The sequence below is a fragment of the Pezoporus occidentalis genome, unplaced genomic scaffold, assembly GCF_034315485.1.
Source record: "Pezoporus occidentalis ecotype Australia unplaced genomic scaffold, CSIRO_AGI_Poc_V1 ctg211, whole genome shotgun sequence".
Taxonomy (NCBI): Eukaryota; Metazoa; Chordata; class Aves; order Psittaciformes; family Psittacidae; genus Pezoporus; species Pezoporus occidentalis.
In genome coordinates this window covers 112,706-137,012 of record NW_026913976.1, presented here as the reverse complement: position 1 = coordinate 137,012, position 24,307 = coordinate 112,706, and the positions used below count along the sequence as shown (strand labels likewise).

The 24,307-nt window shown below is 51.6% G+C and overlaps 1 protein-coding gene across 2 annotated transcripts in view; it reads left to right on the top strand.

Moving 5' to 3' along the window:
• Positions 1–24,307, top strand: part of BOC (BOC cell adhesion associated, oncogene regulated) — a 55,551-nt gene that overhangs the window by 25,786 nt on the left and 5,458 nt on the right. The window contains exons 2-12 of one of the 2 annotated variants that reach the window (XM_062619507.1): positions 5,460–5,627; positions 5,825–6,103; positions 14,269–14,415; positions 14,894–15,037; positions 15,439–15,732; positions 16,549–16,821; positions 17,498–17,796; positions 20,433–20,592; positions 21,533–21,643; positions 22,801–23,007; positions 23,820–24,001. In XM_062619507.1, coding sequence (XP_062475491.1) covers positions 5,549–5,627; positions 5,825–6,103; positions 14,269–14,415; positions 14,894–15,037; positions 15,439–15,732; positions 16,549–16,821; positions 17,498–17,796; positions 20,433–20,592; positions 21,533–21,643; positions 22,801–23,007; positions 23,820–24,001 — 2,175 coding nt within the window. In that variant the 5' untranslated portion in view covers positions 5,460–5,548. Of the gene's footprint in view, positions 1–5,459; positions 5,628–5,824; positions 6,104–14,268; positions 14,416–14,893; positions 15,038–15,438; positions 15,733–16,548; positions 16,822–17,497; positions 17,797–20,429; positions 20,593–21,532; positions 21,644–22,800; positions 23,008–23,819; positions 24,002–24,307 lie in introns of both variants that reach the window. The other variant, XM_062619506.1, reaches the window with a different exon arrangement.

Below are 24,307 nucleotides of genomic sequence, written 5' to 3'. Positions count from 1 at the left end.
GGGCTATGTTAACAGAGCTAATGCACTACGAAGTCAGGAGCTTTCAGTGCTATAGAGGGAAGCAGACAAGCTTTTATCCCTGTTTGTACATACACTCTGCTACCTCCTTGACTTTAAGCATGGTGGTGGAACATTGGATGCTGCCTCTCTCTGCCCCCTCCTGACACCACCCCCTTCCCATTCAACTCCTGCCTCTCCTTATAGCATCCACACCTCCATCCTCTTTGGATGCCTGTGCTGTTACATGGGAGGGGGAGCGTTTCTCCTGCTGAAAACCTCTCCTTTTCCAAACCTTTTCAGAGAGAGTGAGTATAAGTTAACAGCGTGAAATTAATAATTTGAAGTGAGGATGGGGGTTGGTGGAGGTTAATTTTGCCCTGTGGGATATTACTGTTTGATGGTTAAGGAAGAAAGTCAGGGGTGCCCAGATTGCTGTCCATGCCCAGGAATCATGTGGGGACTTTGCAGCTGAGCTGTTCAGGTGTCACCTGGGCAGTGTTTTTTCAGCTAGAGGAGTTGTATGGTGACTTTTTTTCAGACAGGATGAGAAAGATTTGGGACCAAGAATGACTTGCCTGATGGGATGGAGGCCCCAGTTATAGAGCTTCCAGCCCTGACACTGCTTTACTGTATAACCTTGGGCTAGGTTGGCTTCCTCTTCTAGTGCTCAGGTTTCTGCATTTGTAAAGCAAAAAGGTGCTGTGGCTTTTTCCTCCTTTACAGTTTCTTTTTCAGTGCCTTAAGCTCTGTGGAACAACAGCAACAAAATACTGTCTTGTATTAAAACTAATGATTACATAAAGTAAACTGGCTAACTGCACTAAGACATTACTGCCTCTGAAGAGCTGAAGTCTGAATGCATAAAACAGAGATCTGGGAGTATCACTGTCCCTGTGTGACCTGTCAGAAATGGAGACCAGCTGCAGTGAATACCCAGGGTGTCCCCAGCTGGGCCTGAGCTGCTGCAGCCTTTGCCTTAGCACAGAGCAGCCCCTTCCCCTTCCCACTGTTCCCCCTCTGCAGGAAGAGGTGCTCAGGGTCTGGCTGCCTGACAGAACCTCAGACTATTCTCATGTGCATCGATCAGTGAGTTTTCACCTTCTCCCAGTCTGCCTCTGCCTTCCCCCCAGCCTGTGCCCTGCACTGGGGTGTGTGGTGCAGGGACACTGCCCCGGAGCTGGGGCAGAGCCTGGTTCCTATTTGGGAGCCTTGTAAATTACAGACAGCGTGGCAGTAACAAGGATTGGCCGGCCCTCGTTAAGCAGGAGGGGACTTGGAGCTGTGAGCAGCATTTCCTCAGTAAAACCTTCAGTTTCTAATCAGCAAACACCTCTCCTGCTGCCTGTGCCTAATTCAGATCCCTTTTTCCTTTCGAGCTCTATCACCCCCCTGCACGCATGCGGCCTTTCTTCCCTTTTATATCTTCACCTCTGGTTTTCTTCCCTGCCCCGCTGCCTTTGCAGTGCCGTCCATCACGCTGGGGCTGTGCGGGGGCCTCAGTGGGCTGAGGTGTGTGGTGGGAAGCAGAGCCAACAGATTTTACACCCCCACCACCCCTCCCTATCTGATGAAGCTCTTGTTAATTTTGTTCTCCTAATGGCCCCTCCTTTGGTTTACTGGGCTGTCTGAAAAGGTTGCAGAGCTCTGACAGGAAATTGTTATTGTAACCTGGCAGGAAAGAATTAAAAATAAATAAACAAATAATTTTTGTTTTCCCTTCCCCCCTTGAAGCTCTTTAAATTACTTTAAGTATTTGTTTTTCCACATAAGCAGGAGCTGTTGAGGCTGGTGGTGTCAGTGGCTGCGGAAGCATCAGTGCAAGGGGCATCTTGTACCTGACCTGCCTTGGGCAGAGGAGACAGCAGAGCAGGACCCTGTCATGCAGCCCCCCCCCCCCCCCCCAGTCCAGGACCATTGCCTCTGGGAAGGCAACCACAGTGACTGGAGCCTCCTCTGCTCCCCACCTCTCCCATTGCAGCCTGCTCTAGCGGTGCTTGCAGGACACTGGCAGATCAAGAGCTGCCTGATTATTAAAGTTCCTTGCTTTGCACTACTGTAGGCTGCTAAAGGGCAGCATTTTCAGAAGAGGTCAGTTCCCATTTAGGCATCAAAATAAGTTGGTTGCCTATTTAGGAGAGCTCAGCATGTTGAGAACTGAATGCTTTTGTAAATCTGGCTTCAATTGTGGAAGCTGAGAATTTCAAAATCTGGCCCTGGATGCTAACAGTTCTTTTGGAATTGATCTTTTCATTCATTCTCCTCATTATTTTTATGCTGTCCATTTACTTCTTGTACTTCACTCAGCTGTGAAAAAAATGGCCACATGTCCCTATTTAGAGCTCATACTTTGCCTGGAGGTTTGGGAGGTACCATGCACTTGTTGCAACACACCTTCTCTCCTCAGTCTCTGCTCAATACTGTTCAATCTGCCCAGCACCATGGCTGAATTTTCTGATCTCTCCTTTTTTCTCCCCACCTATTGCCCTTCATCTTTTTACAGACCTGGGGCAGCCAGTTTTGTCGTCTCATCAATGTGCTTGGGTGGTCCAGGCTCACAAAGGCTCCATCACCCATCTCTGCACCCTTGGCTTTGCCCTTCTGCCAGAAGCGCTGTGCGAAGCAAAGCTACAGGGAGGTCTGGTTGGGAATGTGTCTGCCTCCCCCTTCCCCCAGCATGGGCTCCAAGGAGCAGCTCTTTTCCATCCAGCATTTTTCCTTCTTGCTGCCAAACCCATCTAGAGAGGGGAATGACTCAGCTTCACTTTGTGGGCTTCCAGCACTGAGGAGCAAGACTTGAAGTCCTACCCTAAATTGTTCTTATGCATTGGTGTAAAAATGTAGATTCTTATGGTGTGAGGTTTTAAGCCTAAACTAACTCAAAGTCTTTTCTAGATGAGTGGTACATCAACTCGCACATCAGCAACAGTGTCAGCAGTGCATGTTCTGGTATGGACAGACCTCAGGCACTTCTATGGCTATGGCCATTAGGAGTTTGCATTGATGGCTGTGGCATAACAAAGAGTGCTTTGGTGGCTGTCTTACATGGAGAAGTGAACTTGAGTAACTTAGATAACCCAAGACAATAGTTAAAGGATTTCATATGTGCTGGCTGACAGGGGAAACTCTTCAAAGATAAATTGTTGAGACTCTCTTCTGTCCTTAAGTGAGAAGAGTGAATGCCAGGAAGGATGAGGTGCTTGGGAGGGAAGTTGCTGTCTTGTTGCTTTGTCACTGAAGGTTATTCACAGAGGGTTTTCACATGTACGTGGCTGTGGGCTGCAGGAGCTAGAATGAGTCTAGTTGGTCTTTCTGGGTGCCTTCAGAGTGTGCCCAGCCTGACACCCAAAGGCCAAGCTCTCTTCATGCTCCTGCCTACCTGGAAGCCACATCAGGCCATGCCAAGTGTGGCCTAATTTACCTGCCTCTCATCAGGGCTTGTCATCTTGGCCTCAGGACCATTCTAACCATGACCGTGTGACTCCTGGGAAAAAGCTGCTTTGAGCACACTAGACAGGCCAGCCAAGTGAGCTCACATTGGTCTGCAAAGTGCCACATAATGATGCTCTATGTGGCATTTGCGAAGCTCCAGCTGGAGGTTGCTTTACTTGCTGTTACTTCCTTTTGAAAGCACCAGCTCTGAGGAGGCTTTTCTTTTCCTTACCTCTCTTCAGCTGTATATGAATGTCTCCTCCAGCACTTCTCACCCAAGCAGTGCTGTGGGGCATGGTGGGGGGGGGGAAGAGGACAGCTTGTGAGGCTGTTGGAGGAACAGCCCAATTTGCAGAGAGGCATGCAAGCTGGCTAGCTGGATTCTTGCTGTTGTGATGTGGAGCTCAGCACTGCTGGCGTTTGACATTGCCCTGTACTGCACTCTTTCACCTTTGCTGCCACTAGAGGCTAAGCAAAGTCATTTAAGAGTAGCTTGGTGAGATTTCCCCAAACGCTGTGCTTCCTTGCTAGCAGTAACCAGCCTTTCCTTGAACAACTTGCTGAGCGTCTCATGGGGAGTCTGGCAGTCCTTACTTCAGAAATTAATTAGTCTGGAAGCTGTGCTTGAAGGAACTTATCCCCTCTTTTTGACTGGGATGGTTATGGAAAGGATATGCTCAAACAGGTTGCTGCTTGAGCAGTGATTGTGGTGGAAGTAGGAAATACTGCTCTGCAGAGCCCAGCTGCTCTTGAGGATGGTGGTTGCAGCTAAGCAGCTTGTTGTGTATCTGCAGGGAGACCAGGCAATATAACTGCTGTTTGGGCTGGCTTCCATGTCTGGTTTGGTCTTGGGCTTCTTTCCTGCCAATGTAGGCATGCCACAGGAGCAGTTCTGAAATGCCATTGGCACTTGTAGGTCATTTTCTTAGTGTTAAAACTGAAGGAAGCTCAATCCTGTATCTGTGTTATGATGTCCATAGAGGGGGGTCTCTTCTTGACTTCAGACCTTCGCCCTTGGGTGAAGCTGAATTCATTTGAATGTCTGAGATGCCTCTTGGAGCAGCCACTTACATCTTTGATCCCCCTGACCTGGCTTGTCTGTTTGTTCTCTCCACAAGAGCTGCTGTGGTGCAGCTCTCCACATCAGCCTAGGCTGTGACAGGTCTTGGGCTCTTCAAGACCTGTGGAAACTGTTGCTGCTTTTGGCTGTGAACCTGGTGGTTTGTCCAGACAGGGTAGTTCAGCTCAAAATCAGCAATGTGTTTCAGGCAGAACACTTAATGTGAAATCTTTCCATAGGCTGGGTCTCTTGGTTTAGAATAAAGGTTTATTATACCAGGTCAGTGTGATCCGCTGTCAGCTCGCTGCACTGAATTTAAACAAATTTAGAACTGGGCATTTCTTTCCTCCTCCAAAAGTGTCCCCTCCCCTTCAGAATAATTCCTTGCAGAAATGCCCTGAAAAACTTTTACATCTCTTAAGGAGTCCCATCTGGATTGAAACGCAGGTATGCCCAGCAGCAACATGGCCAGTGTCCAGGAAAAGGCTGTGAAACTGCAGGATCACCTCTGTTTTCTCATAGCTTGGGACTTGCACTACTCATTTATTTCTGTGTTCAGGCTAGAATACGTTCCAGACAGAGCCAAGAAGTGGCAGCAGCACTTGGTGAATATCTCCAGTGATACTTTGTTGGAAATGTTTGTGTTTTGATCCTGAAAATTGCCTGGTGTACATTGCTGGCACAGTACAGGCATTCACTGCACCGAGTCTGAAATGGGGCAGTATGTGTCTGTGCACACACACATAGATTTGTACCGAGAACTGAGGATGGGAATGTCTTGGGAGACTCACAGCCATGCTTGGGGGGAGGCTGGAGAAGAGAAGTGCTTGTACCAGTGTCTGTAACCTCCTCAGGCCACTGGCTTGGTGAATCTCTGGGAGTTCAGGGATGTTGGTAGAGAAGCCAGGCAGGGCTGGAAAGCAGAGGGAAATCTGAGGGTTTCATCCATCATGTCTCTTGTCATTCACAGGAATCTGCTGCCGCACATCCACAGCATCTCCCGAGGCAGCTTATGGGACCCTTCCCTGGGAACCCCAGGACGCACTGCATGGGATAGCAATGACACGTGGAAAGAAGAGACCCATGTCCCCCATCCCTTGCCTCATCCTTGCAGCTGCTAGCTGCTTTGCCGGACTGAGTGAGTCTCTGGGTTTACCCATTTGTTCTGTTTTTTGAATGTTTTGCCTTGATGCTGCTTAGCATAGCCATGCCTCAAGCACAGAGTGTTTTCCGGTCTCCAATGCAAAATGTACCAGTACTGCCATTTTTAACTCTGTCCTTTCTTTTGCTTAGTCTCACTGAGCTTTCTTATTCCCATTTTTCCCCCCTGTGCAGGTGAATCTCTGCAGGTCACAGTGCAACCTGCCTCCATAGTCCAAAAGCTTGGGGGTCCAGTCAGCCTGGGGTGTGTGGTGGACCCCCCCAGAGTAAACCTTACCTGGAGACTGAATGGGAAGGAGCTGGCTGGATCAGACAAAGTGCTGGGTATCCACATTGAGCGAGGGAAGCTTGTCATCACAGCTCTCAACAACCACACCGTGGGGCGATACCAGTGCATTGCTCGTGTGCCTGAAGGAGTCATTGCCAGTGTCCCTGCAGTGGTCACGTTAGCTAGTGAGTAGCTTTCATCCTCTGCCATCCCCTGCATTGCTTGGGCCATCACTCACTTACCTTGAGAGACTCATCCATGCTCACTTGTTCACGCTAACATCAAGGGGGTTCTCCTTTGGCTTAGGCCATTTTGTAGCATTTTTGATTGTGGACTGGCTGTCATGTTGTGGCCTAGCATGACGCAAGCAGTCCTCCTCCATGGTAGGCTGCAGACCTGTCCTGCAGTGACAGTATTTGCAAGACCAGAATATGATTGAACGATGGGGTTGGTGTGCATGGTTGACTTCCTGAGTGTCATGCTTCCTCATCTGGTTTGCTGACTTCTTGATTGAGGTTAACAAAAAGTACCTGCTAGTGCTGATAGCCAAACCACTGCCTGGGCTGCTGGAGGGCTGTTGCCAGCACTGGGTCAGCATGTGCTAGGTTTTACTGCCTTCCTGACCCACAGAAATTGAAGTCCCTTGCCCTGTTGTGCTGTGGTGGGGCCTGCACTTTTTTGTGCTGCCCCTGGGTTCATCATAGCCAATGTACCAGCCTCCACACTCACACTGAGGCAAGGTTAGTCTGGTTGCTGTGAGGAGGTGCACGTGAGCACCTGTATGAAGTGGCTGGTGGTCCTCTGTGTACCACTGGGAAGATTCCTTGCCAAAAGGCAAGGTGAGGGAAAGGGGTGGTGGGAGAACAGATGCATGCAGATGCTGAAGGCAGAGACTGTGCTGTCCTCATTTAGTAAGGTGAGTACAGAAGTGGACAGGACAGTGGCATATCTAAAAGCAGTCATAACAACGTTTCTGTTTGTAAGGGGCAGGAAGCTGTATTCATTACCACTGCATGCTCCACCTTCCCAGGGCTTTATCCTCTTCCTAACCCTAACCCTAACCCTAACCCTAACCCTAACCCCTAACTAACCCCTAACCCCTAACCCTAACCCTAACCCTAACCCCTAACCCTAACCCTAACCCTAACCCTAACCCTAACCCCTAACCCTAACCCCTAACCCTAACCCCTAACCCTAACCCTAACCCTAACCCTAACCCTAACCCTAACCCCTAACCCCTAACCCTAACCCTAACCCTAACCCTAACCCTAACCCCTAACCCTAACCCTAACCCTAACCCTAACCCTAACCCCTAACCCTAACCCTAACCCTAACCCCTAACCCTAACCCCTAACCCTAACCCTAACCCTAACCCTAACCCTAACCCTAACCCCTAACCCTAACCCCTAACCCTAACCCTAACCCTAACCCCTAACCCCTAACCCCTAACCCTAACCCCTAACCCTAACCCTAACCCTAACCCTAACCCCAACCCTAAACCCTAACCCTAACCCCCTAACCCTAACCCTAACCCTAACCCTAACCCTAACCCTAACCCCTAACCCTAACCCTAACCCTAACCCTAACCCTAACCCTAACCCCTAACCCCTAACCCTAACCCTAACCCTAACCCTAACCCCTAACCCTAACCCTAACCCTAACCCTAACCCCTAACCCTAACCCTAACCCTAACCCCTAACCCTAACCCCTAACCCTAACCCTAACCCTAACCCTAACCCTAAACCCTAACCCTAACCCTAACCCTAACCCTAACCCCTAACCCTAACCCTAACCCTAACCCTAACCCTAACCCCTAACCCTAACCCTAACCCTAACCCCCTAACCCTAACCCTAACCCTAACCCTGTGGTGTTGCAGTATCATGGCAGCAAAAAGCCCTTTGTTTCTGAGCCAGAGCTCTAAGTAAAGGACTTTGCCTCTATCCCTGAGCTTATGTGCTCCTCACTGCTGCCCTCTGGCATTGATGACAGACCTAGGAGACCTGTATGTGTGTGAGGTGTCTTAAGAGTAGGAAACTCCTCTTACAGGTGCCTGGTTTTGGCCAGATGTTATGCTCAGATGTGAGAAAGTGCTGTATTTGGGTGCATCTGAGGAAGAGCCGTCCCCCATGCCCTGCTTGGAGGTAGGGGGGCTCTGTGTGAACCACCCTTGCTAGGCAATGGTGAGTCTGACCTTCCCAAAGACCAGACAGTCTTTGACAGTTTCTGGTAGAGCAAGTGTGTGCAGATGAGCTCACCATCCCCTGGCAGTGGTAGCCCCGGGGCGTGGAAAAGGCTTCGTCTTCCCAGCAAGGGGGAGTCTGGGGCTAAGCCTTAAGAAAATGAAGAAGTGAAGATGTTTGTGCAAAGTGAGGGCTGGCTTTGCTTTAAAGCCAAGAGCTATTGGCTTGTCACTGCTACATTAATCAGGAATGAAATGTTTAGGCCAGGCTGGGTGGGAGGAGGAGGCGAGGGGAGAGTTGCTGAGCTCTGAGGCAGTGGGCCGAATCTGTCAGGGGATTTGGCCTGAGCCCTGTGCTGAGATTAAATTTCGGAGAACACATTCCAGAGCAGAAAGGGGGCTGTGTGCACTGGTGGCCTGATAGAGGGAAGGAGAGCAGGGGAGAGGTGGATGGGATTACCAAGGGCATGGTTTGCATTTAGGAGAGCAGGGGGTGCGTAGCTCCTCAGCCTGATCAGTTCCTTCTGAGGCTGATCCCCTTTTCTTTGTTTTCCCCTCACCCCAACCCACCACCAGCAGCTCTGTCTCCTGGGACAAAGCATGGCTGTTTGATCTATCTGTCTGCTTTGGTCTAGCATCAGTGGTGGTTGGGAGACAGGTCCTAGAGCACCAAGAAGGTCTTACTGTGTCCCTCAGGACAAATGAAAGCCACAGCTAAGTAGTCGTTCAGCCTTCTCCAGGAGCCAGCTGGGGACATGTGTGCAAAAGAAGGGGACTTGCCCATTGCTGCAGTCCCTGTCATGGCAAAGGCGGGAGCACCATTCAGTGGAGCTCACAAAACTGGAGCCAGAGGTTGGATGAATAAGCAGTTAATCCATCGTGGAACACCCCTGTGCTTTGCTGTATGGGTCCCTTGTCCTTGAGGGGAGCTGGGGGTGACAGAGGTTGTGTCCCCTGCACAGACAGCCTTGGGTGGTAGAGAGCCCAAAGGTAGGGGAGACTTGATAGTCAAGTGAAGAGGGAGAGGCAGCCCAGGAAGGACATGGGGTTGAACGTGTAGCAATGAAACTTTCTGGAGGTATTCAAATAACTAGTTTCCTGTGCGTGAGCTGGAGGCTTTTGGCAGCAGCAGCTTTGCAGTGATCTGAAATAACGGGGGGGCACCAGTCTGAGGTGGGACTGAGTTTGAAAGCTACGGTAGCCCATGTGCCAGGGGCTCTCACTCCTGCTGCAGGCTCTTCCACAGCCCTGGCAGGTTGGCTCTGCATGGCAGATCACCTGCTGGGCTGAAAGAAAACACTCTGAAAGTCTCAGCCCCATCCAAAAGTTATGTGGAGGGCTGGGGGGGGAGAATGGAACTGGTAGAATGTGAATGAAAGCAGGGGTAGAGGGATATTTTCAAGGATTAGAGGTTTAGGTTTATCCTGGAAGAGGACCTGGAGTCATTGGAAAAAGTGTCTTGCTAGTTTTGAGGGGTGTGGGTCTGATCATCTGGCCAATTTCTAGGCTATTTCTGTTCCTTTCTCCCACTCCTTAGGAGGAACTTCCTTGAGTGCCCCAGGCTCTATGTGCCCACTCCCTCAGGGCCTCCTTGTGCTTTGCTGGCAGTCAGCAAGCAGATAACCATTGCTGCAGTGCTGGCAGCCACAGTGTAGCCTTGGGACCGATACCTTCTTCTCCCATCTGTGGTGCAGCACCGAGTCCATCTCTGCTCTCCCTGGCTCAGAGGGCTGGTTGAAACCAATATTACATTCCTCCAGCAGAGATAAAATAGCTGCTGTATAGACAAGGGGTGGAGGGAGAAGGGATTCACAGAAAGGGGAAGATTCCTTGAAGCAACAAAAGGAGCAGCACTTGAGGCACTTACTTGGGCACCATGATCCTGTGTTCGACCTGGGCAGCCCGTGGCACAGCCGTGCAGATAGGTACTTGCTGATCGCTGCTGGCCTGGCCGTGCTGCACAGCATCAGCCCTGCGTGGCCCTGAGGCAGCCCTTGATGGCCTGGAATCTGGGATACCTTGAATGGGCAGCCCTCGGCATTGTGGCAGAAGGTTTGGGAGGCCAGGCCTCAGCACACAGCACTCATGGGCAGTGACCCTACATCGGGTCGGGCTGGGCGTCCCCCAGGAATTTGCAGCTGCTTTCTGAAGACAGCCCCATTCATTTTCCTCCGCCTGGCCTCTCCTCTGACGGCTCCCCAGAGGGGAAGGCGAGAGGAAGGGAGGGAAGGGGGTGGCTGCGTGCTGGAAAAGCATTTGCTGAGCAGGCACAGGGGCTCTGGCCCTGGGGGCAGAGGTGGTGTGAGGAGGGGAGAGAAGGAAAAACACAGGTGGTGTTTGGTGAGCCGGAGGAGCTGTGGCATGAGGGCTGTGAGACGGGCCTGGGGCAACGAGGGGGAATGGGGCTGGGGCATGGTGAGAGGGATGTGCTAGGGCTGTGTGAGCAGGCAGGGGGCCTGGAGCTGCGCCTGTCCCAGTGGGGTGGGAAGGAGCTGGTGGTGACAGCACCAGTGCCCGGGCTGCTGTGATGCTGACCGGGCAGGGAGTGAGAGCCATGACCCCATGCTGCACTGGCAGCAGTGGAAGGTGACTGCCTCAAGGCTGTGGGACCTCTGTTGCTGCCCGTTCACCTTCTCAGGGTCACTCCCTTCCCTCCCTTCCCCTTCACTACAGCAGGGAGGACTTTCACCTTGAGGGCTGGTGTTTTATTTACTACTGCTTCTTCTCCAAAGTTATTTATGGTGTCCCATTCATTTAATTCTTTCTGTCTTGCCTGCCTCAGTGCTTGGCCCCCAGCCCTGGGATTCATCTGGTTTCCCTCCTCGATGACAGCAGCACAGCTAGCTACAGGGCTGACCCTCCCTGTGCCCCACCTCACCCCATCACGCCTCGAAGTGGGGCACAGATGGACATGAGCATGGCCTCTGGTTGTGCTCCGTTCTAAACAAAAAAGAGAAAAGGGAAAGAATCTGTGCTGTTATCCCAGCATGGCTCTGTCTGTCCACAGCACCTCCCACCGGTGGCTGGTGGATGACGACTTACTGCTTCCCTGTGGTCAGGCATGTCTTTTAAGGACAAGGACATGGGCTGGCATGCCGGGTGCTGCCATATGAGAAGGAAAACCCAGCCAGTGGAGAGAGGATGTGGTTTTTCCCAGCTGCAGCGGGAGTTAGGCTCCGGGTGCAAATAGCATGTTAGACATGGGGCACAGCTGCTGCTGGGCAGCCAAAAGGGTGAGCGCTGCGTCCCCCTATGCTGCCCCTCTCCTACACCCCCCTGCACTGCTTACCTGTTGGGGGTAGGTGTGTGTGGCCCCCCACATCCTGGGGACGGGTCATTTGAAGCTCAGGGATGCAGCTGGTTGTCTCAGACCAGTGCAGCACTGTCTGTTTTGCTGTGCTAGGACCAAGTGAAGCGGGGCTCATCCCATGCACAGAGGGGGATGGGGGTGCGCCCAGCCACCCCTCGCCTGCTCTGGCAAACCCATCAGTGTTAATGGACGGCTGTATGCGCCAGTACCAGCTGGGAGTGGGGCCAAAACCCAGTGGCAAATAAAACAGGCTTGTTCGCTGTGTGGGAGCAGGAATTTGGGGGAGTAGTTTGGCAGGAGGCTTGTACACTTGCGTATTGGAAAATAGTTTGTTCTGGTGCCCACCTGATGTTTTCCTCCTTTCCCCTGCTGGTTTTGCTCCACTCCTCCAGCAATGCCCAGTTTTTGCTCCCAAGGCCACCCCAGGATCCCTTTCCTCCGTCCATTCACCCTCCATCCACAGCTTTGCCCCTCATCCCCTGCAGTCAGTCTGGGAGGGGAAGGCAGGAAGGGCTGGGTGTCCAGGTCTCTGCCCTGTGGGACTGCAGCACTCACAGCCGTGCGTCCCTGGCACAGGGACATCATTTCCATCTTCAGGAGCACAGTGCTCCCCAGTGGGCTGCACTGTGCCGGGGCTGTGGGTCTGCTCTTCCTCCTGAGCCCCTTCTCCTCTGTGGGATCTGTGTGTGTGTGCATGTGTGTGTGTGTGTGTGCAGATCACTGCCAGCATTGCTGGAGCCTATGTCTTGGCTCTGAAATCTTAATTTAGCTGCGATGAATCCAGACCACCAAGGCGCACATTAATTTTCCTGATGCTCGTTTATATTTTGTTGATCAGAGAAATATGCGTGATGTGGGCAGGCAGACGCTGGGCTTTTGCCTCTTCTCCACCTCTTTCCATTGCTGTGGCTCTTATTTTATTCCTTGATCAAATACAAAAAGCAAAGAGGAGAAAAGACCCAGCAAGCACCCTTCCCCTCCCCAGCAGTAACTTTCCTTGTTGGAGGGACGCGAGCCAGCTTTGCACAAGTGAAGAGTTAACCTTCCTCTGGCTTTAGTACCCAGTGGAAACATGGCTCCCCTCCCCAGCTTGTCTTAAAGGATTAATCACATTTCTTTTTATTGCTATTATTTTAATTGAATGGTGCCAGCACATTCCAGCAGTATGAAGCATGTTCGCTGCAAATCATCTTTATGACATTGCAAAACCCCCTTTTCTTTTCAACCTCCTCCCCTCCACTCAGTTCTGGTCCCAGGACGCTTGCTCCCCCGGCAGCCGCCCAGCAGCCCCTCTGCACCACACTCGGGGAGGCTCTAGCACCGCCCTGCCAAGAGAGCTGGTTTTTATTTAAACTCCGTAAAGGATCTTGCTTTAATCAGAAAGTCTGCTTGAGAAACTTCGTGTCACTTTTCCATGACTGTGGGTGGGAGAAGCTTGGAGCCAGAGTTGTCTTTTTGCTCTTGGAGCGCTGCTGCATTTCCCAGAGAACAAAAACACATTGCTGCCAAGGGAGGCTGCCTGCCGTCCGCCCGCCGCCAGCCCTCCTGCTTCCCCCCCTCCAGCTCTCCACACTGCCCAAGGTCGCGGGTGCCACGTCTTGGGATGGGTTTTGAGGGGCGAGGGAGCTGTTGACACACGTGGCCGTGCTGTGCCATGGTGATGGACGCGCTGCGCTGCCTTAGCGTGGGGCTCTGAAAGGACGTGTGGTCCTGGCCGGATCTGGCAGCATGTTGCTGGTGGGACGTGTGCTATAGCAGTGGGCCCCAGGGAAGATGCACAAGCGTGACTTGTGACCAGCTATGGGGTGTGCAGTTGTCACTGGTGGTCGCCTGGGCTGGTGCACAGCACTGTGTGCTCAGGGCTTTCTTCCTGACACAAACCTTTCCCCTCCCAGCACAGGCTGGCTGAGACAGAGTTTGGGCTTGCAGTGAGTCAGCAAGGTTTGCCGTTGTGTTTAGGGGGAGTGGGGACAGGTTTTATCACAAGGAAGCTCAGTGGGGCCAGGTTTGTGTGCTCCCTGTGGGGTTTCACCACAGTCCATTGCTCCTGCTTTCAAAAGCAGGGAAAAGAAAACAAGCAGTCAAGCACCCTTTCCTCCCCACCCCTGTGCTTCCAATCCTGCTGCCTGCACCGGCCCCGTCAGAGGAGCAACTCTTACCACAGCCTCATCATAGGGGGACACATGCTGGAACAGGGCATTTTCACAGGAGGGGCAGCTGTGCAGTGATCACAAGGATCTGCTTTTCCTTGCAATTCCCTGTTCTTCAAACTGGGGTGCAGGCACTGCTTGGCCACACACGGAAGCATCATGGTTAACCATCCTTGGCCGTGAGATTCTTGATGGGAGCAAGAATACCTGCAGCAGAGGTACTGGAGCTGATTGCTCAGGCTCCGGAGGAGCTCAGAGCAGCTTTGGGAGCATCCAGCATTCATGCACCTTCTCCCAGTGTGTCAGCCAGCATCTGTACACCCTTGAATGGGCTCCCTGAGTTACCACTGCAAAGTCAGCTTCTTGGTGTCAGGACAGCAGCCACGTTTGAAACAGCAGGCAGCAGAAGGACCACTTTTGGCCGCCCTTCAGTGCTGCACTAAGTTGGCTCTTCTTTTGCTCTCGAGCCAAGATTTTTCACACCCAGTTTCTCAGCCACAGAGCAGGAGGTTTCTCTAGAAGCTACGTTTTAAGTTACCCATTTTGTAGTAAGGAGGAGGAGAAAAAAAGCAAAGCTCTGAAACCAGGCCAGTTTCCCTAACTGCTGGGGATTGAGCCACAGTAAAACAACCCTGGGTCCTCAGGGGGAGGATGAGCTGACACCGAGATGCTGAGCCAGCCAGCCATGCCCTGTCGTTTGCTCTCTGCAGATCTCAAAGATTTCAAGTTTGATGGCCAGCACGTGATCGAGGTGGATGAAGGGAACACAGCTGTGATCGCCTGCGACCTGCCTGAAAGTCACCCCAAGGCTCAGGTCCGCTATAGTGTGAAGCAGGAGTGGCTCGAGGCCTCCCGAGGTGAGTGCCACAGGGTCTGTCCCACTGGGTCTCCTCCCTGGACCCTCAGTTTTACCTTTCCCTACCAGCAGCATCTTGCTCTGCCTGCTGCCTCCTTGTTGTCCTTTTGCTGCTGGTCTGAGCACAGCTTAGTCTAAGAGTCCCTCCCCGATATCCCTGCTCCCTAGGCCTGGGGAGCTACATCTGCATATAGGCAAAAGGAAGCAGAATTAGGTGATGCAGAATGTCGCTCTTCACTGGGCATTTCCATGTGTCTGTGAAGCATTCTTCTAGCCCAGCCTGGATAAAGGCAGCTTTGGATTTGGTGGAATGTCTTTAATTTGGATCTGAATTTTGCAGCTTCACTTCATCTGCTGCACGTACCTGTGATGAACTAGCTTCACCTGAGGCTCTGTTCCTTCCATCATTGCACCATTGCTCCCCGTGATGTTCGGGGTAGGAGCATATCTTTTGACCACCTCCTCTTCTCTCTCTCCAGACAATTACCTTATCATGCCATCTGGGAACCTTCAGATCGTCAATGCCAGCCAGGAGGATGAGGGGACTTACAAATGTGCTGCCTATAACCCCGTGACGCAGGAGGTGAAAACCTCTGTCTCCAGTGAGAGGCTCCGTGTGAGACGTAAGCCGCTCTCCCTTCACTGCACATGTCCATAGTGCTTCCAGCCCTGGGAGCACGTACCAGCGCTATCATAGCTGATTTACGTGTGAACCGGCATTATCTTCCCAGCAGCAGAAGGCCTCAAATCCCTTGGGATATGTGTGCAACCCTGGGATTGCTGTACCTCGTTAGGATTTGTTCTTGGTGATGGCGATCACAGGCCCTTAGCCTTTCAGCACTTATCGTATGCACGCGTCCCTTAAGGAATGTCCCTCTCAGCCTGTGTTGCCATTTATCCACTGCAGTGCAGGGGAGCAGTGGGCTTAGCCCTGTTATTACCCCTACCTGCACTTTTCACAGGGTGCTTCTCCACTAGCCACCTTCCTTCCCACCCACCTCTTTCCTCCTCCTCTCCCTACCAGGCTCCACAGCGGAGGCAGCCCGGATAATCTACCCCCCTGAAGCTCAGACCATCATTGTCACCAAGGGCCAGAGCCTCATTCTGGAGTGTGTAGCCAGTGGGATCCCCCCACCGCGGGTCACCTGGGCCAAAGATGGCTCCAGCGTCTCCGCGTACAACAAGACACGCTTCCTGCTCAGCAACCTCCTGATCGACCCCACAAGCGAGGAGGACTCGGGCACCTACAGCTGCATGGCTGACAATGGGGTTGGGGAGACCGGAGCTGCATTCATCTTCTACAACGTGCAGGTGTTCGGTGAGTCCTGCTCTGGCCCTTATTTCAGGAAGGGCTTGGGCCTTCTCCACTGCTTTCAGGGGACAATACTAGTGCTGCTGTACTCTTTCTCTCACTGGGCAAGCCACCATGTAAAGCAAACCCCTGCTTGTGATTCCAGTTTCTAGATGAGACAGGTTCTTCCTAGAGGGTGATAGTTCTTCCTTTGTGGCTCCAACCATGGGCTGGAGATGCTGGATCCTCCCTTCCTCTGCAGGAGCTCTTCTTTTGTCATTTGTAGCACTGGTTTGCTCTAACACTTTCTTGTGGAGGACTGTCTGCTTCTTACACATGTTTGACATTGGCATAAGGAAGACATCAGAGTGTACTGCTTTCTGTTCTGTTCTATAGGGAAGCTCTTTATGGGGTGAGAAATGTATGGGGTACTACACCATAGATATTTCTGCTGTGCATTCTTCCCTTTCTCACAAGCATTAGAGAGGCTAAACCTGAGTTTTATTGGATTGCATTTCACCCAGATGCTGACACGCCGTTTTGGCACAAGCACGATCTTTGCAGAGTAGCACTTCAGCTCAGAGAAATGGGACTTTTAGGTGCCTGCTGTCATCTGAGGCAGATGGCCTTGGGCCACCTCTCCTTGTAGTTCATGTGGATGCTGAAGGAGAGGTGCTGTGAAGCAGGTACCTGTGGGCCCCCTTAAAAGGAGTGGGATTTGGGGGTGGGGTAAAGGTGCATCACTCTGCCCTCGTCCCTGCCACAGAGGAAGGTGCAAAACCATGACCGTGCCATGCTCTCTGCCAAATGGCACTCAGCAGCTGTGTTTTGCCCCCACCACAGAACCCCCGGAGGTCACCATGGAGCTGTCCCAGCAGATCATCCCCTGGGGCCAGAGCGCCAAGTTCACGTGCGAGGTGCGAGGGAACCCACAGCCCTCGGTCGTGTGGCTGCGCAACGCCGTGCCCCTGTTGGGCGGCCCGCGGCTCCGGCTGTCGCGCCGGGCGCTGCGCCTGGTCAGCGTGGGGCCTGAGGACGACGGCATATACCAGTGCATGGCGGAGAACGAGGTTGGCAGCGCGCAGGCCATGGTGCAGCTGAGGACAGCCCATCCAGGTAAGTCCCTCTCTCCAAGCTGGTGACCATTCAATTCCAGAGCCTAACACGCAGGGACAGAGCAGAAGAAAGTTATTGTGTAACCCTCTTGCTTGCGTTTGGGCTGCCTTGCTCTTCCCTCCCTTTTATCCAGCTCAGCAAGTGATTTTTTGACTGGGATCTCCATATCTCCCTGTAGGAACAGATGGAAGCGGTTTTGCTTCTAAGAGCAGTGCCATATGTGCATACTTGAGCTATCTCTACATGAGAGACATGGGACATCTGGGGGTACTGCCTTACCCCATGGTTTACTCAGCTCTGCTTCTGAGCTTGCACTGGGCAAGAACGTAACCACTGGTGTGGTTAGATTCACTTGGGGTAAGAGAGGTACCACCTGATTCCTTGGACCCTGATGAACTTACCCAGGGGCTTCAGAGGGGCCTTCAGAGAGGGAGAAAGCCCGATGTAGCGAAGGCCTCTGCTTAGAGAGGCCCCAGTAAGGTGTATTAGGTTTACAGCTGGAGAAAGAGATTGTTGCCAGTACCTTTTTGAGTGGCTCACTAGGCAGCACCACCTGGGACCTGTGCTGCAGTGGGTGTATAGCATCGGCCTTCTGAGAGGCTCAAGGGGCTCATAGCTCTGCTTTCATTGCAGACTGGGGCGGGCATTTACTCTACCTCGACATCTTGTCTTTCAGGAGCTACACTCAACCCTGGGCAAGATGCTCAGCTGGGTTCAGCTCAGCCCCCAACACCACCTTCCAGGGACAGTGCCTTAAAGCTGCCCCTGGATAAAGCTGAACTGCCAAAGACTGGGACAACCCTGCTGACAGCATCTCCACAGTGTGCAGCCAACAGGGAGATGGTGTCTCCAGCTGAGGCCCCCATCATCCTCAGTTCCCCACGGACATCCAAGACAGACAGCTATGATCTGGTGTGGAGACCCCGGCCTGACAGCAGAGCCCCCATCCTCTATTATGTGGTGAAGCATCGCAAGGTATTGTTGTTTCGCTCTGCTCCCATCTTTGCTCTGCACCATTCCACACCAGGCTGCTGGCCTCACTGCAGGTTTTTACACCTCACAAGCAGGGGCATTGTGGCAGGGACACCCTGGTGACACTGGTTGGTGGGACCTCTTCAGCCTGTTGAGGTACAGGCTATGAGAGGAGGTTTGCCAAGGTGTCCCAGAAGAGCTCATAGTAGTGCTCATCTCCCTAAGTATGCAGAGGGCATATGCACACACATGCATTTCCAGTTTGAAGAGTTTCCACTTCTAATTCCCAGCTGTGTGCTTACACAAGCAGGAAGTCCTGAGGGCAGACTGTGCAGTGACTTGCTCTGTGATGCTTTTGTCACAAGCCATGGGGACACATCTGCCTTGAAAAGCTTGGGCTGCAGGACACAGGGCAGCAGCCTCTCTCTGCTGCGCATACCTGCCCAGCTCAGCAGCACTGAAGCACCCATGCTCGGTGACTGAGAAAACAGCAGAAAGGCATCATAACCATGCTAAATTCTTTGGGAAGCTCCTCAAGCACCAGCTTCACTCTGGAAGCTGAAAGGCAGTGCAGTGTTGAGCATCTCTTGGCTGATGGCACAGCATGAGCACACAGTGCACTGTATGAGCCCAAGGGCTCCTGCCCTCTGTGGTGCTTCTCAGCGTTACGGGCAGAATAGGGGCAAAGCTGTAGCCCAGCAGTTTCTCTAAATAGCAAAGCATTGTTAACGTAAAAATTCTGCTTTTGACGTGTAGACCATCTCTTCCCAATTTGCTGGGATAAGCTGGGAAAAAGTAGCTTGAATTTATCTGTTTGCTGCTTGTATTTCCCTTGAGTATGCAGCGAGTTGCAGTAGGGAGGCAGGTTTTGCTTTGAGGTTTGAGTACATTCCAGATCTGGTATGTTTTGGATTCCCAGCCACTGCAAAGCACCGTTTGCAATTACATGTGTCTGTTTTCCTGGAATTGTTTGATTTTTGTGAAAATATATAGGTATGACAGGAGGCTGTTATAATCCCTACACATGCTTGATTTCTTTCTAAATAAAACCTCAGCTAAGGGTTTCAGCTATCTCTTTAAAGAACCCTTTAAAACAAAGGCAGAAGATGCCAACACAAGAACACAATAGGGCAAGCTTAAATAAAAACCAAAAGATGCCAAAAGCCTCACCAGACTATTGGCTCTGGTTGTCTGCCAGGAAGAGATTTGTCCCCAACTCTGTATCATGTAACTACCAGTTCTGCATGTGATTTTCACTGGCAGGCTGGAGTTTGTCTGTATTTTATTTGTTTTCACCTGGAAGGGGCTGTAGGGCAGTGGAGGTCACCGTGGGTCACTGCAGTTTGCAGTAATATGTTTTCAGTGTAGTCCAAATTCTCAGCTGGAGACTCTTTCTTGGGATGCTTAAGGATTATGTGGAAAGGAATTAGTCCCAATAACCCCTTAAACTTATTTAGAAAGAGTCTCTATCAGAAATCCTTAGGATCAATTTATATAATGGTCTGGTTTTGACAACTCTGACTGGAAAAGCATGTGTGCAGAGAGGGAAGGAGATTCGGCAACAAAAGAAAAGGCTTTTTGTGTGGAAGATGGCTATAGGGAAGTAAAACCTCCTGGCAGGAGTCTTAACATTTGTACTGGGCAAGGTCTGCTTCTCCTCTGGAAAATACCTGTGGACGTTTTTTCCCTTGCTCTTACACTGCCCCTGAAGCCTCAGGAGCCAACAGGCACTCAGATGCCATGCAGCCATTACCTTTGTTTGTTAAGAATGTCTCTTTCTCTTTCCTGGGCAGTAGCAGTGTCCAGGGCTCCCCTCCCTGGCTTCACAGCTCTGCGGGCCCGGGAATAAAAATAAAACGAGGCAGGCATTAATCAGTCAGTGTCAAACGCTTGGAGAGGATGAATGATAGGCAGAGCCCTGGCATTTCCGTTCTGCTGCTTTCCCTGCAATGCTAATACTCCTCTCAGCACCGGGTCACTTCGCTGTCCTGCCTGTTGGCCTGCAAAAATATTATGCTTGCAGCTGGGGAGGATGAGGAAGGTCCCACCTTCCCTCTCCATCTGCCCAGGGCATTGGGCATCCCCAAGAAACAGGCTGTGCTTCCAAGCCTTTCTGGGGGCCACAAGTATACATGGCCCCTTTCCCCTTCTGTGCTCAGATCTTATAATCAACTAGGTTAGAAAAGACCTTTAGTATCGTCAGTTCCGACCAGGACTGCCAAGTCCACCATGTTACTGAGGGCCTCATCCACACAGTTTTTGAACACTTCCAGGGATGGTGATTCCACCACTTCCCTGGGCAGCCTGATCGCATGTTCCAATGCCTGATCACCCTCTTTGTGAAGAAAGTTTTCCTAATATCCAAACTAAACCTTTCCTAGTGCAGCTCAAGGCTGTTTCCTCTTGTCCTATCACTTGTTACCTGGGAGAAGAGACCAGCCACCTCCTCTCTCCGTCCTCCTTTCTGGTAGTTGTAGAGAGCAATAAGGTCCCCCCTGAGCCTTTTCTTCTCCCTCATGTGATTGCAGGGCAGGCAGCCCTGATCGATACACAATCTGCCATGAAATCTTCTGAGCTTGGAGCAGGCAAGAAGCCCAGCCTGCCCCAGCTTTGCAACGCCCATGTTGGTCTCTCAGCAGGTTGCCAATGCCTCAGACAGCTGGGCAGTGAAGGACGTCCCAGCCTCACAGCACCGCCTGACCCTCACCAGGCTGGACCCTGGCAGTCTCTACGAGGTGGAGATGGCCGCTCACAACTGCGCCGGCGAGGGACAGACGGCCATGGTGACCTTCCGGACTGGTAAAGGTTGAACTTTTCCCTGGGTGTTCTGCTGGAGTTCAGGGCAGGGCCCCTCTGACAAGTCCCATCTCAGCCCTGAGGCACCAGGCTTAGGACAAAGAGGCTGTTTCTGCTCTGGAAACCCATCTGCCCTCAGCTTAGAGCGATTCTGTCAGAAGGGAATGTGGAGGGTGGGACTGAAACAGGATGGAGAAAATCAGGTTGCCCCTCTGCCTGGAGGTGTCTTGGAGTAAGTCCCTTTCTCCCTTGGAGTCTCAATTGGACACCTGCAGAATCATAGAAAATAGGTCTGGTGGGGATGTCAAGAGGTCATTTAATCCATCCTCTGCCTGGAGACAGGATCAGCCTGTGGGGGTTGTTCCTGCCAGGTGTTTCTCTAATCTGTCCTTAACAGCTTGCCCTGCACCAAAGGGACCTCCAGGCCTTCTCATGTAGTCTGCTTGGTGTAGAGTTGTCTCTGCCACTAAAAGGATGTTCCTAATGTCTACACTAAGTCCCTCTGTCCCCTGGCTGCCTTTCATGTCTCCAGCAGCTATGGGGAATGGCATTCCCCTTATAGAAACCTTCTCCATGGCAGTGGGCTTGCTCACGTCTCCCATCAGGCCCCCATCTTGTACCAGTTACTACCTTCTCAGACAGAAATCTAGCAGCATTTCAAGAAAACCAATTAAAAGTTTTAGAAAATTAAGGGAACCTATTAACAGATTAACAAACCTGCCCCTTTAGCTTTAGCTTTAGTTCCTGTCCGCAGGTTGAGTGCTTTGAACGCCTCAGTTCAAAGAACTCAACCTAGGGGTTCAAAGGTTCAATCTAGGGCCATTACAGTCCAGGAGTACTTACCTCAGCATCGTGGTTGGGAATATTTTCAATGCTTATCACAGCAAAAATTAACTCTGGTCCACATCTGCATGTCACTGATGCCACCTCTCCCTTCTGCCAGGCCGGCGCCCAAAACCAGAGATTGTTGCTAGCAAAGAGCAGCAAATCCAGAGGGATGACCCAGGCACAAGCACTCAGAGCAGTAACCAGTCTGACAACAGCCGTCTGTCCCGTAAGGCCCTCCCTCAGCTGGGCAAGGAGGGAGGACGAGGGGTGCTGGATCTCTTTGGGGGTGGTAGCGGCCAGGCCATACTGGGGTTGAAGTCTCCGCTGGGTCTCCAGGTCTTGACAAGGAGAGGTCCTTCTCGGACACCCCTGCTACCGCATTGGCAGGCAGTCTGTCTTAGGGGAGCAGGCTGATCCTGCTGCCTGTCCCCACCATTAATGTAAGGATTTGTCAGAAACTCTTGTGCTGGGTTCCATGTGGTGGGTTCAGAAAGCCCTGTGAATGTGTGGGGCACAGGACCAACAAGCTGGGGTGCATCAGTGCGTGCTGGGGGAGTGTGAGGCAGGAAGGAAACCAACTCCCTGCAGGCCCTGACATCCTTCTCTCTCAGCCAAGCCCTGAGAAGGGGCAGTTGTGCCAATTGTAGGGGTGCAGGGTATTTTGCTGCACAGGAGAAACTTCAGCTCCTTACTGGTTAATCCAATTCATTGTTTTCCCCATCTTGCATCTACTATTGCTGTTATTCACCAGAGCCACTATCCTTTCTGTGAAATTCTCTCCTTCAATCCTTACCCTTTCTTGTGAAGTCCTCTCATTCAATTACCCACACTCATTCATGTGTTGCTTTTTCTTTCATCTTCACAGCTCCTTTCGTCTCTTTCCTCCCAACTTTTGACTGTTTTCCTATCAAATTTCATGTCTGTAGTTCAGAACTGTTCCCTGTTTCCTCCTCAGCTGGTCCTCTCAATCTCTCCTGTTTTCATCTCCTACACTCATCTGTCCCCACTGTCAGTTTCCCCCTGCTTACTGCTCCCACATCAGCCAGGGCTTTTGCTCTGTCTCCAGCTCTGCATCCACATCTCTCACTGCTCTCCCTCCCACGATGGGTGTACACACCTCAAATCCTACTTGAGTTGGGAGTGGAAATAGAGGAAGATGCAAGCAGGAGTAAAAGATGTTTGCAGGGCACAAACTGAAAGGAGTGGGGATTTGGGGGTGCCAGCTCTAATGAAGAGACAGAAGAGAGCAGGCAGGACTTAAGAGCATGTGGGTGGGTGCAATACAGGTAGACCTTCACCTACATGCTTATAAGATACAGGATCCTCCAGACAGGGCAAGAGAAATGTGTTTCCTGTCCTGATGTCCTTCTGTGCCCCTTGCAGCTCCAGAGGCACCAGACCGTCCAACCATCTCCATGGCATCAGAGACATCCGTGTATGTGACGTGGATCCCCCGTGGGAATGGTGGGTTTCCCATCCAGTCTTTCCGCGTGGAATATAAGAAACTGAAGAAGTTGGGAGACTGGGTCCTGGCCACCAGTGACATTCCTCCTTCTCGCCTCTCTGTGGAAATCCCAGGCTTGGAGAAAGGTAGGCAGGTGTTCTCCTCCCTGCTTCCTGGAGGTCTGTAGGAAGCTGTGCAGTCCCTGTAGGATAGTTAGCCATCTGTCATGTCCTGCTTAGCCCTGGCATGTAGAAGCAAAACAAAGCAGCCCCAGCTCCAGCCTTACATGCATAGAGAAAAACTGCAAATGCTTCTCCAATTTCTCCAGCTGCAAATCTCCAGCATAGATTTGACCTCCCTCAGGGAGGCTTGTGCATGCTTTTCTGTATTACAGGATATAGTTACTAAAGGCATTTGGTTTTGCCATTTACTAGACAGGACAGAACTTTCTTTAGCCACAGGCAAGACAGATGGGTACACAATTCCCATTGCACTTCACATGAGAAAAGACAGCATCACCGAGCTGGACAGTTTAAAAGGGCAACACATCTACCCCAAATTAAAGACCAGTAAAATCATGTTTGGGTAAAAAATTGTTTAGGCTTTGAGCTTTTAACTGATGTTTACGTACTTAATTTCTGTGAGTTAGAGAAAGGACACTTTCCCATACCTGCTTTTGGGTCAGGACATACCAATCCACACACACGCGCTTTCCAGAACTGCTACTGACCTCTAGACCATCCAGACAAGAATTGGGGAAGGCAAATAAAAGCAGGCTCCATTTAGCACATGGCTGAAATCTGGCCTTTCAGTGCTTTACTTTGATCAAAACCTCTCTGTAGGTCCTTTGCCTTTTGGAAAAGGTGTAGCTCCTCTCCACAGTCAGACCTGTGCTGACAGTAGAAGTCTTGGAAGACTCAATCTCTGCAATTCTTTTATTTCCCATTTTCCCCTGTAGGCATATCCTATAAGTTCCGTGTCCGGGCACTGAACATCCTGGGAGAGAGTGAGCCCAGTGCGGCATCTCGGCCGTATGTGGTATCTGGGTACAGCAACCGAGTCTATGAGCGCCCTGTGGCCGGGCCATACATCACTTTCACAGATGCCATCAATGAGACCACCATCATGCTGAAGTGGATGGTAAGGTTTGTAAGGGTGGAGGTTACTGAACATGCAGGAAGCGGAGGTGTCGCAGGTGCTACTTGTCATCTTAAAGGTTACCACACTGGAGGCTATCACCAGCACAAATGTATCTGTAATCCACTAGCGCCCTCCACCAAAGGAGGATTGGGCTTGCGCCATGTACCATGTGGGGGAAGTCAGACAGCTTAGGAAACCCTTTTTGACTGAATCCAGCGCTGTACACAGGAGACATTTCAGCAGATAATCTTAGGGTCTTGACCATTTTGTTCAAGAAGCACAGTTCAGCAATGCACAGGATAGCTG